Source organism: Thamnophis elegans, chromosome 16, assembly GCF_009769535.1.
Source record: "Thamnophis elegans isolate rThaEle1 chromosome 16, rThaEle1.pri, whole genome shotgun sequence".
In the NCBI taxonomy this organism is placed as follows: domain Eukaryota; kingdom Metazoa; phylum Chordata; class Lepidosauria; order Squamata; family Colubridae; genus Thamnophis; species Thamnophis elegans.
In genome coordinates this window covers 22,045,283-22,060,490 of record NC_045556.1, presented here as the reverse complement: position 1 = coordinate 22,060,490, position 15,208 = coordinate 22,045,283, and the positions used below count along the sequence as shown (strand labels likewise).

The window sequence follows — 15,208 nt, the reverse complement described above, 5'->3', positions numbered from 1 at the left end:
ATGCTGGTTGAATGCAAGTAGAAAAATAGGAACCACCTTTGGTGGGAAGGGAACAGCGTTCCATGCGCCTTCGGCGTAGAGTCATGCTGGCCACATGACCACGGAGACGTCTTTGGACAATGCTGGCTCTTCAGCTTTGAAACGGAGATGAGCACCGCCCCCTAGAGTCAGGAACAGCTAGCACATATGTGCGAGGAGAACCTTTCCCTTTATGGTTGAAAGACTGGGTTATCTGAGGGACTGTCTCTTCCAGGTCAACTACCCAACCCAACAGAGCGGGGAGACAAGGGTTGTAGGTCCCCTCGCCTGAAAAGCTACACCTAGCAAAACACAGAAGAAGAAGGGCCTTCTCCATGGTGGCTCCCACCCTCCCTCCCTCCCTTTGGAACATCATCCCCTCAGAGATTAGACTGGCCCCCACTTGGAAACACTTTCACAAGGCCCTGGTTTTAGCAACTGGCCTGGGGAACTCAATGCGGGATGGAGCCCATCAAGTGGCTTGTTTGGTGGTGTGATGTCCCCAGAGGGATGGGGGAGGGGCATTGTTTTTATTCTTTTTATATTGGGTTTTGGACTTTTTGTAAGCCACCTAGAGTCACTGTGAGTGAGTGGGCGGCCATATAAATCTTCTAAATAAATAAATAAAATAAAATAAATGGTCCTGTTTGGGACATTCTTTCTCTCCCCAGTATCTCCCAGAAGGATGTCTAAAGGCGGGTCAAAATAAGTCAACATGGGTGCCACGACTAGGCGCAGTGCAGGGAGAAAAGTTGGAGCTTTGCTTCCACTTTTGTGGGCCGTCGTCTTGCCTTCTTGACTGCCTCTTTGTAGATCCTCCTACCCCTTGCGTTTCATTAAGGCAGATTTGCCTAAAACCACTAGGAGAGGTCATCTGCATAGGACTAGTTGCTCCCACCTCCATAAAGCACAGTGGTTGGAATGCAGTATTGCAGGCTAACTCTGCCCACTGCCAGCAGTTCGATCCTGACCAGCTCAAGGTTGACTCAACCTCCCATCCTTCCAAGGTGGGTAAAATGAGGACCCAGATTGTTGGGGGCAAGAGGCTGACTCTGTAAACCTCTTAGAGAGGGCTGGGAAGCTGTATACAAGTCTAAATTGCCATTGAAGTGAATCAAAAGCTGGCATGTGGGGCAGTGATGCACCCTGTAAAACCATGAAACGGGAGAAAGGCAATTTCTTTGGGCTAGTTGAGGTTTCCTTCCAACTAGCATGGGGGCCCAAAGAGTAGCTCTCCAAGTATTGCCAGACCACATCTCCCAGCATTCCTCACTCTTGGCCCCGCGGGCTGGCGCTGCTGGGAGTTATAGTTCCACGGACCCCTTTCAGACGAGCTGATGGAAGGCTTTAAGAACTGTAATCCCCGTAATAGCTGGCCCTTTCTTGCAACCTGGCCTCCGCCACTTAATTTAATGGTGCATTGTGAATTATTTTTAACAGCGGCTCTCATGATGGAAGAATTAAATCCCTATACTAAAATTAGCCCCGCTCTTGGATCTGAGAGGCATTCAGTGGGAGCAATCTCTGGAATTATTATCCTCCTGCTAATTATTATGGTTTTGCTGGCACTGTTTGTGTGGTATCGACGTAAGCAGAAGAAAGGGCACGACATGCCAAGCGTCTCGTACACTCCGGCCATGCGAATGACCAACACCGATTACTCACTCTCCGGTAAGGAGTTTGGGGGTGAGGGCCGCTTCCACTAAGAGGGGGGGGGGAGTCTTATCTGTCGGATACGGGGGGCTGCTTTTCCCTTATTTTATTTTATTTTATTCAGAAAATTAAAATGCAAAGGGGGGGGCTTACAAAGGTGAAACAAAACTAGACAAAAAGGTGCAAGTTAAAAAGACAAAAATCAAAAACACACATTATGCCCCCTAGTTGCACAATAGCCAGTATATTGCAACAAGAATAGCTTTCCCCCTTGCGAAACAGGTTCAAGATTTATAAGTGTTTACATCTATTTGCAATCCAGTTTGACTGTCATATGTTATACATACACACACCAGTGGTGGGTTTCAAAAAATTTAGAACCTCTTCTGTAGGTGTGGCCTGCTTTGTGGGAGTGGCTTGCCAGCCATGTGACTGGGTGGGAGTGGCTTGCCGGCCATGGGACTGGGTGGGAGTGGCTTGCCAGCCATGTGACCAGGTGGGCGTGGCCAACTTATAAAATGTGGTGAAACTCACTTAACAACGCTCTTGCTTAGCAACCAAAATGTTGGCTCAGAAACGCTGGCATTTGAAGCACACAAGTCTTAAAGCTGTCAAGTTACAAGACCCTTGCACCCCTCACCTTTAGAAAAAAAAAACCCAGGGATGTTCCAACTTGACAGCTTTAAGACTTGTGGACTTCAACTCCCAGAATTCCTCCTCTCGCTCTTCATCTTGATGATGTGAGGACTGGCGGGGGGAGGGAGCTGGAACCGGTTCTAAATGGCACGGTAGATTTGTGGAACCTCTTCTATAGAAGATACTAGAACTGGCAGGAGCCCACCCCTGACACACACGTATATATGCATGTATACTAAGAAAAAATAGTTAACAGGTTAATCAACAACAAGGTTAAACTTCAAAGCCCTCTGTTAACAATCTGTTATTAACTCGTAGAACGTCTACAACAGTTTTTTACCTACCATAGATAACTCTGGCGGCACTGGTTAATTTCATAGAGCCATGGTGGCGCAATGGGAAGAATGCAGAATTGCAGGCTAACTCATTGCCCACAGCCAGCAGTTCGATTCTGACCGGTTCCAGGTTGCCTCAGCTTCCCATCCTTCCGAGGTGGGTAAAATGAGGAGCCAGATTGATGTGGGAAATATGCTGACTCTGTAAACTGCTTAGAGAGGGCTGCAAAGCACTAAGAAGCGGTATATAAGTCTAAATGCTAAGTGCTATTGCTCTATCTATCATCTATCTGGGGTAGTGCAGTGGTTAGAATGTAGCATTGCAAGCTAACTCTGCTCATTGCCTGCAGTTCGATCCCAACCGGCTTGAGGTTGACTTCCATCCTTCCAAGGTGGATAAAATGAGGACCTAAACTATTGGGGGCAACATGCTGAATCTGTAAACTGCTTTAGAGAACAGGGTGAAGTGGTATATAAGTCTTAAATGCTGTTGCTGTTGCTATTCATTCCCCCCAATCTTTGCTTGGAAATGGGGATGAACTGGGACAGTAAGGAGAAGACAGAGGAGCAAAATGAATAACCTCAACATGTTTCTAGTGGTTTTAAGTTCCTTGAGCGGAGGTTGTCCTATATCCCATCTCCAGCAATTTTCCAGTTTGATTGTGTCCAAACTTAAGACATGTGGACTTCAACTCCCAGAATGCTATTTAGGGAATTCTGGGAGTTGAAGTCCACAGGTGTTAAAGTTGCAAAGATTGGACACCTCTGATCTAATGGGAGCTAAGCTGGAGAAAACAACATATGCACTTTTGTAGATAAACTCTACAACAGAGATGTCCAACCTTGGCAAATTTAAGACTTGTGGACTTCAACTTATTTCCCCAAGCACCAGAGGGCAGGACAAGAAACAATGGATGGAAACTAATCAAGCAGAGAAGCAACTTGGAATTAAGGAGAAACTTTCTAACAGGGAGAACTATCAACCAGTGGAACACCTTGCCTTCAGAAGTTGTGGGTGCTACATCACTGGAGGATGGCCAGAAGAAACTGGATGGCCACCTGTCTGAAATGGTGTAGGGCCTCCTGCTTGAGCAGGAGGTTGGACTAGAAGACCTCCAAGGTCCCTTCCAAAATTGATCGGCTGGCTGAGGAATTCTGGAAGTCAAAATCCACAAGTCTTAAAGTTGCCAAGGTTGGACACCCCCAAACTAAATTGTAGCTTCAAAATCCTTAGGTGCCTATCAGTCTTTCAAGGTAGGTCTAAGATCTGGTCAAATATTAGACAATGACAGGGTTCTAGAGGTGCTGTTTTATTGTTCTGGGCGGATTAAAAGGATTGTGACACCTTATCCAAAATCTTTCCTGCCTCTTTTAAAGAATAGCAACGTTAAGGCCAGGCTGTTCTCCATCCCCTTCCGATGCGCTCCTCTTTCTCAGGTCTAAGCAACCATTTCTTCTCTCCTGCCCCGTTTCTCGATGCCAAAGCAAGGGGTTCATCTTCAAGACCTCCAAAAGCTGTTTCATCTGGGTGAAACATTGCAGAAGTGAAATGCTTAAATACTGCTCATCCTGGACTTAAAACGGTTTGTTTAGTGACCATTTAATGTTACCATAACACTGAAAAAAAGGACACGACTTTTCACAGCATCCTCCTTATGGTCATATACGCAAAATTGGGTGCTTCGCATCCAGCCTATATTTATGATGCTCAATGGCAGAAATAGGATCCACTTAACAGCCACATAATTCACTTAAAAACTGTGGTGATTCATTTTACGACTGGGTCAAAAAAAATCATAAAAAGGCATGGCTCACTGAACCGCCTTGCTCAGCAATAGAATTTCTGTCCCAATTGAGGTCGTAAGTCAAGGACTACTCATACGATACTGAAGAAGATCAGTGACATATATTTAATACTAGTCCGTGCTTTGCTATGGAACTATGTGATTGGTCTTAATAAATTGACAGTTAAAGATTGAACATTAATGAGTAGTTACGATCAGCCTCTCCTCTTCCCTTCTCTTCCTGAGGCTTGCCCCACAAAAGTCTCTCCTTTCCCCTTCTCTCCCTCAGACTGGCCCCATTGATCCTCTCCAAACTCCCAGCCCACAGGTCAGATGAGTCATGTGTTGGCCACGCCCACAACCAAGTGGCAGTTGGAACAGAGTTCTTTTCAGGTGGGGAGGGCGAGTAGAACATCTAACTCCTTAGCATCAGAGCGTGTTAATAATAATATAAGAAATACTGAGGCTCTGATGGTCATTTTTTAAAAAACCGTTTCTTAGTGAGCCCCTAGAAGCCAAGAGGAACATACATGCCAAATTTCAAGGTTGTAGGCTTTATGGTCCTGGAGATTTCATGATGATGCGTGAGTGGTATTTCACTTTTATACAATACACAGACACACACAGACACACATACACCATGTATGTATTTTCGTCCACATTTTTTTTGCTTTTGGATACGTCCACCGGGATTGGGCAGCCTTATTTTCAGGGAGGTCTTATTATTTTTGAGGTGCAGGAGGCGGCGAACATGGTCACCTCATGGCTGCTGCTGTGTTGCAATATTTTCAGGGAAGGGTTTATTTTAGTGCATGCACTCAAAAGCCCAATTGGGCTTATTATACGCGGAACAGTGGTGGGTTTCTACTGGTTCGGCCCAGTTCCTACCGGTTCGGCCCAGTTCGGTCGAACTGGTAGTGGTATGGCGGCCTGGGTCAGTGAAACCGGCAGAGACCCAGGCCTGCCATGCCTCTGAATTGGTTCCCCTGGCATCGCTACCATCTTGTTTTTACAATTTTAATTGAACTGCACATACGCGCATGCAAAGCACACGCACGAACGAACTAGCGGTAAAGCTGGGCAGAACCCCCCCTGCCGGGAAGGTCTTATCTTTGGGGAAACAGAGTGTTATTGATGTATTTTTCTGCCTTATTTGTATTTACATCATTTGGTGCCATGCATGAGGCAACAACAACTTTGCAATCAGGGAGGTCTGGAAAGGAAAGTCAAAAACAGTTTTCAAAATAGCCACCATCTTGGCTTAATGTTTATCCTGGTTTATTGAAGTTAGATAAAGTTAGGTTAAACCATTGTCCGGCCACAAAACCCATTCAAAAGAGGGGAATTGGATTGTTAGTTCCTCCGTTATTGAACATTTGAATATTATTTATTTCCCTAATATGAAACTGCATTAACTTTAACTTTTTATATTGGTCTGGTAGAACATTCTCTGACATTCTTAAATGGGGATGTGTAAAGGCTTAGCAAAGAAATAGCACTGTGTATTATACCCATTCTCTCTGCCCGCCCCTCCTGTTGAATTTCCTCACATAAAGCAGAGTAACTCCTTAGTACAAGTCAGGCCCAGGCTTACTTTTTGCAGCGTTGACCTTGGCCCAGATTAACGTGAAGGATTTGTGCATCCTGCAGTCTTAAAAGGTTACTCACTCCTGAATCGGAAAATCATAGGCTTCACCATAAAATATAGCCTTCACATCCTGTGCAATCTTTTTTTCCCCTTATTCATTGCAGTTTTCACCTTCATAGCCTACCATCCTGCAAGAATGTAGGATAATAGAGTTGGAAGGGACCTAGGAGGTCTTCCACCCCCTACCTAAGCAAGTGACGCTATACCGCTCTGGACAACTGGCCATCAAGTCTCTTCTTAAAAGCTTCCAGTAATGGAGCACCTACAACCTCTGGAGGCAGGCTGTTCTACTGGTTGATTGTCCTCACTGTCAAGAAATTTAGGTTGCTTTTCTTCTTCATTAGTTTCCATCCATTGCTCTTGTCCTGCCCTCAGGTGCTTTGGAGAATAGTTTAACCCACTCCTCTCTGTGACAATCCCTCAAATATTGGAAGACTTCTATCATGTCATCCCTAATCCTTTTAGGTGTAGGACCAGGAATTGATATGTAGCTCACCCATTATATCCTTCAGATTGACAGAGTTGGAAGGGACCTTGTTATCTAGTCCAACCCACTGCCAAAACAGGAGACCCTACACTATTTCTGACAGAAGGCAGTCCAGTCTCTTCTTGAAAGCCTCCAGTGATGAAGCTCCCACAACTTCCAAAGGCAACGTCCATTCCATTGATTGATTGTTCTCATTGTCAGAAAATTCCTCCTTATTTCTGGGTTGAATCTCTCCTTGATCAGCTTCCATCCATTCTTCCTTGTTTGGCCTTCAATTTTGTTAGCCTGAGTGAAGGTTTAGTGTGTTTGCAAAGCCATCCAAGGTCTTCAGTGGGTAGGGTTTTAGAGGACGAGGGTGGGATGTAATTTTTATTTTTTATTTTTATTTTTTTATTTTATTAATATTTATAAGAGCCAAGGTGGCGCAGTGGTTAAATGCAGCACTGCAGGCTACTGCTAGATCAGCAGGTCAGCGGTTCAAATCTCACCGGCTCAAGGTTGACTCAGCCTTCCATCCTTCCGAGGTGGGTAAAATGAGGACCCAGATTGTTGGGGGCAATATGCTGACTCTCTGTAAACCGCTTAGAGAGGCCTGAAAGGCCTATGAAGCGGTATATAAGTCTACTGCTATTGCTATAGGCCGCCCTTTTCCCCGCGGGGACTCAGGGCAGCTTACATAAAATAGGGAGGGGGGTATAAACAATAAACATAAAACAATACATAAGAGTTAAAATAGTACTCAACATTCATTCTTCATTCGGGTGGGGACAGATTGTGATCTTATCCCCAGGCCTGACGGGATAGCCAGGTCTTAAGGGCTGTGCGGAAGGTCTGGACGGTGGTGAGGGTACGAATCTCCACGGGGAGATCGTTCCAGAGGGTCGGAGCTGCTACTGAAAAGGCCCTCCTCCGTGTAGTTGCCAGTCGGCACTGACTGGCGGGTGGAATTCGGAGGAGGCCCAATCTATGTGATCTTATAGGTCGCAGGGAGGTAATTGGCAGGAGGCGGTCTCTCAAGTAATTAAGTTCTGCTTGGTCAAGCATTGGAAAGGCACGTTCTTAAATGCTGAATTGGACCTTGAAGATAAAGGTAAGCACATCAGCTGTGGGCCTTCTAGAAGAGCATGTTGGTTGATTCCATCTGCTCCACAGAAAGAAGGTCTTTCAAAGGCAACTTTGGTTCCATGGGTTGATTGTTCTCACTGTCAGAAAATTCCTCCTTATTTCCAGGTTGAATCTCTCCTTGATCAGTTTCCATCCATTATGCCTTGTCTGGTCTTCAGGTGCTTTGGAGAATAGCTTGTCCCTCTCCTCTCTTTAGCAGCCCCTCAAATATTGGAAGACTTGGACTCCACCCCCGCAGTTCCAGCCGAGGCACAGGGGGACCAAGTAGAACAGCTCTGGGTTGAGTTTCAGGACGTTACCCCCGGGGATGTGGACAAGGCCATGAGAGCTGTAAGTACCTCCACCTGTGTTCTGGATCCGTGTCCCTCATGGCTGGTTACGAACTGCAGTGAGGTGACACGAGGCTGGATCCAGGCGGTCATGACCGCCTCCCTTCGGGAGGGGAACTTCCCCGCCGCACTGAAAGCGGCGGTGGTGAGACCCCTCCTGAAGAAACCATCTTTGGATCCAGCTGTTCTTAATAGCTATCGTCCTGTCTCCAACCTTCCCTTTTTGGGGAAGGTTGTTGAGAAGGTGGTGGCCTTTCAGCTCCAACGGTCCTTGGAGGAAGCAAACTACCTAGACCCCTTCCAGTCAGGCTTCAGACCCGGTTACAGCACAGAAACCGCTTTGGTCGCATTGATTGATGATCTCTGGAGAGCCAGAGATGAAGGACATTCCTCCATCCTGGTCCTCCTTGACCTCTCAGCGGCTTTCGATACCATCGACCATGGTATCCTTCTGCGACGACTGCGGGGGGTGGGAGTGGGAGGCACCGTGCTACGGTGGTTCTCCTCCTACCTCTCGGACAGGTCGCAGTCGGTGTTAGTGGGGGGGCAGAGATCGTCCCCTAGGCCCCTAAATTATGGGGTGCCTCAGGGTTCGGTCTTATCCCCCCTGCTATTCAACATCTACATGAAACCGCTGGGAGAGATCATCCGCAGGCACGGGATTAGATACCATCAATATGCGGACGATACTCAATTGTATCTGTCCGCCCCGTGCCAACTCAATGAAGCGGCAGATGTGATGAGCCGGGGTCTTGAGGCCGTTATGGACTGGATGAGGGTTAACAAGCTTGTGCTCAACCCAGAAAAGACCGAGTGGCTGTTGTGTTTTCCTCCCAAAGATTTGACTAATATTCCAACACTCAGGCTGGGGGGTCAAATTTTGCACCCCTCAGAGAGGGTTCACAACTTGGGAGTCCTCCTGGATCCACAGCTGTCATTTGACCACCACCTAACGGCTGTGACCAGGGGGGCATTCGCCCAGGTTCGCCTGGTGCGCCAGTTGCGACCCTACCTGAATCGGGAGGCTCTCACAACAGTCACTCGGGCCCTTGTGATCTCTAGGCTGGAATACTGCAATGTGCTCTACATGGGGCTGCCCTTGAAGAGCATCCGGCGGCTTCAGCTAGTTCAGAACGCAGCCGCGCGAGTGATTGCGGGTGCACCTCGATTCACCCGCATAACACCCATCCTCCGCGAGCTGCGCTGGCTGCCTGTCGATCTCCGGATGCGCTTCAAGGTGCTATTAATCACCCATAAAGCCCTACATGGCAGTGGATCTGGATACTTGAGAGACCGCCTTCTGCCAATTACCTCCCTGCGACCAATAAGATCCCATAGACTAGGCCTCCTCCGTATTCCATCGGCCAGCCAGTGTCGGCTGGCAACCACAAGGAGGAGGGCCTTCTCAGCAGTAGCCCCGGCCCTTTGGAACGAGCTCCCCGTGGAGATTCGTACCCTCTCCACCGTCCAAGCCTTCCGCATAGCCTTGAAGAACTGGCTCGCCCGTCAGGCCTGGGGATAAGGATAGTTACCCCTCCCGAATGATGAATGTATGTTGCCTACCATTTTATTACATGTCTTCTATCTTGATGTTTGTGTTCCCCCCTTCCCAGTTTTATGTGAGCCGCCCTGAGTCCCCTCAGGGAAAAGGGCGGCCTACAAATTCTAATAAAACTCAAACTCAAAACTCAAGACTGCTATCATGTCTCCCCTGCCCTATAAGAATCACGTCAACCGTTTCTGTTAATGGGCTCTTCCAGGCCAAGGAGATGCCCCATCAAATTAGGAGAAAGCGCATAGGTGCCAAGCAGGGAAGTTAAATCATCTCAGCCACCTTGGTGTGTCTCCAGAATCAGCCTCAAAAGAAGCCTCTTTTCCTTGTGCCAAGTTAGCAGTTGCTTCCTGCACAGCATCAGGATTTGGCCTATTTTCAAGGATACTTGCTGATGTGCTAGGACTGGGACCGCAGACCTTTACAATAGAAGCAGCTCTCGGGCTTGTATTTAATTTCTGTTGGCAACCAGGCCAGCCGGAATATTTTTAAAAGCCAGCCATGCCCTGCAGAGCAGAGTAAATCTTCTGTAATTATTTGCCACGCAGGGACCGATTCATGAAGAGAAAAACCCGAGTCGTCAAAGTGAGAAGAGATTTCTAGGTAAGCAGAATAAATGTGCCATGCCAATTCGGCTGTCAATAGGTTTCTTCCCAGCTGCCAGTTCAGCTCTCTAAAGGTCACTGGGATATTAGAAGAGAGGCTGGGATGTTCCCGAAACAAATCTCTATCAGCAACCGACAAGCGTTGCTTGTTGTGACAAGCAGTGTGTGCAATATTGCAAGAAGCTCGGCGAGACTCATGTGCCCTGCAGAATTTTCCTTCTCCCAAACCATTCTAGATCTTTGGAATGCTTCTCATGGCAACATTTTTTTTCTTCCAAATGTCCACCATTAACCTAGATCAGGGGTCAGCAACCTGCAGCTCTGGAGCCACACGTGGTTCTTTCATTCCTCTGTTGCGGCTCCCTGTCTCCAATCAGTGCCACAATTTTGAGAGGACTTTCCGGTTGAGGGGGATGAGGGGGAAGCAAGGCACGCCAGGAGGAGACTCTATGGCAAGGAGCGGGTTTTCCACTCGGCTCCACAATTGATATGGCTTTCCATTAGGACAGGAAGAGGGAAAGGGATGCTACGCTAATTGGAGACTCTATGGTGGGCGAACTGGACTTCCGCTCTGCTCCAGCATTGAACAGGGGCTTCCAGTTAGGACCTTTATGGCTCCCGGTGTTTTCTTTTCTGTGGAAACAGTCCAAATGACTCTGCATGTCAGGGTTCCAGATAGCATCCAAAAGTAAATCAGAGTCCAAGGCAAAGTATTGCTCAAAGTTCCAATTTCTGAAGAGAGCCATGTTGGCACATCTGGGAAAACCCAAATCTGAAAGTTTACTGGTTTTCCCCAGTTAGTTGAAAGTTCAAGATCTTTCCCCACCAGTCCATCACATGGTCCAACCTTCCACTGCCATGCTGGCAGTTCCACCCATCCAATTCCGGTGAGGTGCAGAGGTGCAAAGACAAAGGATGACCTTGGCTTTCTAGAAAGAATTTTGTTATGGCTACATAGCATCTAACTCTGTACAATCCCCCCTCCTGTTTTCCCACAATAGAAAATGTATAGCAGAATAATAGAAAGTGTGGCAGGCCAAAGACCCGAAATAAAAGATGGCTGCTGGCCTGACACTTTGAGTGTTTAAAGTTGCCAACCCCTGACTTAGTTCAGTATTTCTCAAACTCAGCCACTGAAGTCCAGGGATGGACTTCAACCCCCAGAATTCCTCAGCCAGCATTCGCCCAGAGCATCAATTTCATGTGCCATAGCAATAGCACTTAGACTTATGTACTGCTTCATAGGACTTTACAGCCCTCTCTAAGAAGTTTATAGAGTTGGCCTCTTGCCCCTGACCTCATTTTATTGACCTTAGAAGGACAAACGGCTGAGTCTGGTGAGATTTGAACTGCCAAATTGAAGGCAGCCGGCAGTCAGCAGAAGTAGCCTGCTGTACTGCACGCTAACCACTGCGCCACCGTGGCTCATAATGCAAGCTCCACCCCTTTCTTACCTAGTTATGATGTCATGGCACAGTCGGAGTGAAGCTTGCATTGTGAAGGTATGTATCTGCAACTCCAACCTTACCAGATCAGGCCTTCAACCTGTCTAGTCCAGCATACAGGATAAAAATATGTAAACCCGAGTAAATTGTCATATCAATAAACTTAGGGACGTGGTGGTGAGTTGCATGCAGTGACGTGCGGTGATTTTTATGGCTGGTGAGGCAGCAATTTTTTTTTAGACTTGTGGATTTCAACTCCCAGAATTCCACAGCCAGGCATGCTCAGTTCCGATTTAAAGCAACAGCATTTGTTTTTCTCCTTTGCTAAATAAGTTTCCTTCTTTCTTTTTCTTTTTCTTCTCCCTTCCCCTCCTTCCTCCCTCTCTCCCTCCCTCCCCCCTCTCTCAAACACACACACACACACAAAGTTGCACCAGGATTCAGAAAATTTATGTTTTCCTCCTCAGCCCATGTTAGCAATACCACTAGCAGCATTTTGGCTGGCAGGTGTAAGTAGAAGTGGAAATTCATTCTACTGAAAACATTGTTTTTGCTTATGATTGGATAATTAAAATTTCAGAAGACCCAAAGGCATAGTATTAGAGTGTTACATAGTGCATAAACTAAAGAACTGTCTCAATATGCTCCCTCCCCCCTCTCTCAAAAACACACACACACACACACACACACAAAGTTGCACCAGGAGGATAAAGTTTGAATTCCTCCCCCTCCCTCCGACCCACACGTACCTTTTCCAGCTGTTTCAGAGAGGATTTCAACTCTGCTCTTGCCTGCCATCATGAAAAGAAAAAAAATGTAAAAGGACAAAGGCAAGAGCTGAGGTCAGGCTGAGGTAGTTGCTGCCAGAGTCACCGTGGATGACTCTGCTTAGTGCTTAACTGTTTAAAAAAGCCTCTAAAAAGTGCCCTCTACAGGAGGAGGTGGGAGAACGACATGACTCATCTATGTCAGGAATTTTTAAGCTTTTAACCCTGGCTTAGCTCTGCTCGAGTGATCATAAAATGCCAGACTAGATGAGGCATGTCGTTCTCCTGCCTCCTCCTGTAGAGGGAGCTTTTTAGAGGCTTTTTTAAACAGTTAAACACTAAACAGAGTCATCCATGGTGACTCTGGCAGCAACTAGCTCAGCCTGACCTCAGCTCTTGCCTTTTTCCTTTTACATTTTTTTCTTTTCATGATGACAGTGGTGAGGCTCTGCCTCCCCTGACTGCACGTCCCTGGTTGCATGTAACCGCACCATCAGAATGAAAAAAATATCAAGGTACTGCCCCATTTTCCAGCCATTCAGAACTCTGCATGTTTTGATCGTCCTTCTGGTCAAGTAGAATCATCCAATCCTAGGATTGGAGGGGATCTTGAATGTCTTCTACTTCAAACAACTAGCCAGTGCAGGACCTACCACCTACCATTCTGGACAAGGAGCTGTCCAGCCATTGGCCGGAAATTCAAATACAGAGATTCCGCAACTGATGATCCTAATTGGGTCCAAAATTTCCATTGCTAAGAAGATAGTTAAGTGAAATTTGCCCCATTTTATGACCTTTCATGGCACCGTTGCTAAGTGAGTCATTGCAGTTGTTAAGTTAGTAACACGGCTGTAAAGTGAATCTGGCTTCCCCATTGACACTGCTTGTGAGAAAGTTGCAAAAAGTGATCTCATGGCATTGGGACGCTGCAACTGTCATAAGTACATGTCAGTTTCCAAGCATCTGGATTTTGATCACGTGACCACGGGAATGCATCAACTGCCATAAGTTCCTTTTTTGGGTGCCTTTGTAACTTTGAACGGTCACTAAAAGAATGTACGTCAAGGATTACCTGCATAGATGTATGTAAAATAATTGTACTACCTCCTGCGCCCTGCTAGGTGGCAGCATCTAACCAAATTTAATGGGTCTTGAAAAACTAAACTGGGTCAGATTGGTTAATCCTTGGATGGGAGACCACATGGAAAAGCCACCACTGTAGTCTAGATGGAAATGTCATTTTCAAAAATCCCAGAAGAAGAGAGCAGGAAGTCACCTCTGACCTGGAGCCAAAAAAGCTTTGCGAGATTGCCAGAATTTGAGCAGGCACTGTTTTCGTTGTGTCCTGCTGCCTAATGCATGACTCTGTGGCTTTGGCTGGGACAAGACAGGAGCCAAATTGAGACTCTGGGGTGGGGGTGGGGGAGAAAGCCAAAGATATACTCATGATTTTTAAACCTCTCCAATTCCCTCCACAAGGGTAAAATTCCTCTTCAGTAGGTTGTGCAATTCCTTCTCATTCCATTCCGTCTTTCCATTAGCATTTGTTTATGTTCAAATAAGGATGATGGACATTAGCACAGCCTGGGAGGAGACAACATTGTACAGGTAGTCCTCAACTTACGACCACAATTGAGCTCCATACTTCTATTGCTATGCGAGACAGCTGTTAAGTGAGTTTTGCTCCAAGACTAGCTGTACAGCTGATGTATTGTTGCTTCTTTGCAGGAAGTGGGTATGTCTAGTCTAAAGAAGAGAAGGACTAGGGATGACTTGATAGTGTTCTCATATTTGAGGGGCTGCCCCGAAGGGGGAGTTCGGCCTATTATCCAAAGGTCCAGAAGGCAAAACAAGGAACAATGGATGGAAACTAATCAAGGAGAGAAGCAACCTAGAACGAAGCAGAAATTTCCTGACAGTGAGGACAATTAACTAATGGAACTGCTTGCCTTCAGAGGTTGTGGGTGCTCCATCACTGGAGGCTTTGAAGAAGACACTGGACAGCCATTTGTCCGGAATGGGATTGCGTCTTCTGTTTGAGCAGGAGGTTGGACTAGAAGACCCCCAAGGTCACTTCCAGCTCTGTTGTTCTGTATTCTGAACCTTGGTGGCACAGTGGTTAGAGTGCAGTACTGCAGGCTCCTTCTGCTGACTGTCAACTGACTGCAATTGGGCAGTTCGAATCTCACCAGGCTCCAGGTTGACTCAGCCTTCCCTCCTTCCGAGGTGGGTAAAATGAGGACCCAGATGGTTGGGGGGCAAGTGGCTGACTCTGTAAACCGCTTAGAGAGGGGCTGTGAAGCGCTGTAAAGTGGTATATAATTCTAAGGGCTACTGATGCTATTGCTGTTCTATATTTTGGCTGCTTGATGTGAACTATTGGTGCCCAGCATGAGGAAAACATGGGTTGTTTTCACTGCAGGGTAAGGAAGCTGGGGGGGAGGTGGCATTTGAACTATAAAAGCAACAAGAAATAAGAAACTACCCCCACTGTGTTTTAGGGGTGCTTGTCCCTGGCAGGCCCAGCTTTTTCACACCTAAGGTATTTCTTCCTTTCTTTAATTCCTTTGAAGCAAAGTTTTTTTTTATTACATATTTTATCTTTTTTTATAAACAAAGGGTTGTCCGGGTTTTCCCCTTTTACATCTTGTTATGCATAGTTCATTTTACATCATATTTTCATTTCACATTTCAGTCATCTTATTTTCTTTCCTTATTTTCCATCTTGTTTAATTTCTTCTTAATATTTATAAACAATATCTTTATTGCCTCTCCAGGTTAATCAGATTTATCATATCATTTCCATCTATTATTCTTTTTTATT

At 46.4% G+C, this 15,208-nt stretch overlaps 1 protein-coding gene across 1 annotated transcript in view; it reads left to right on the top strand.

The window, feature by feature from the left end:
* MEGF11 (multiple EGF like domains 11) overlaps positions 1–15,208 on the top strand; it is a 471,865-nt gene that overhangs the window by 434,555 nt on the left and 22,102 nt on the right. The window contains 1 exon segment of the mRNA XM_032233167.1: positions 1,459–1,689. Coding sequence (XP_032089058.1) covers positions 1,459–1,689 — 231 coding nt within the window.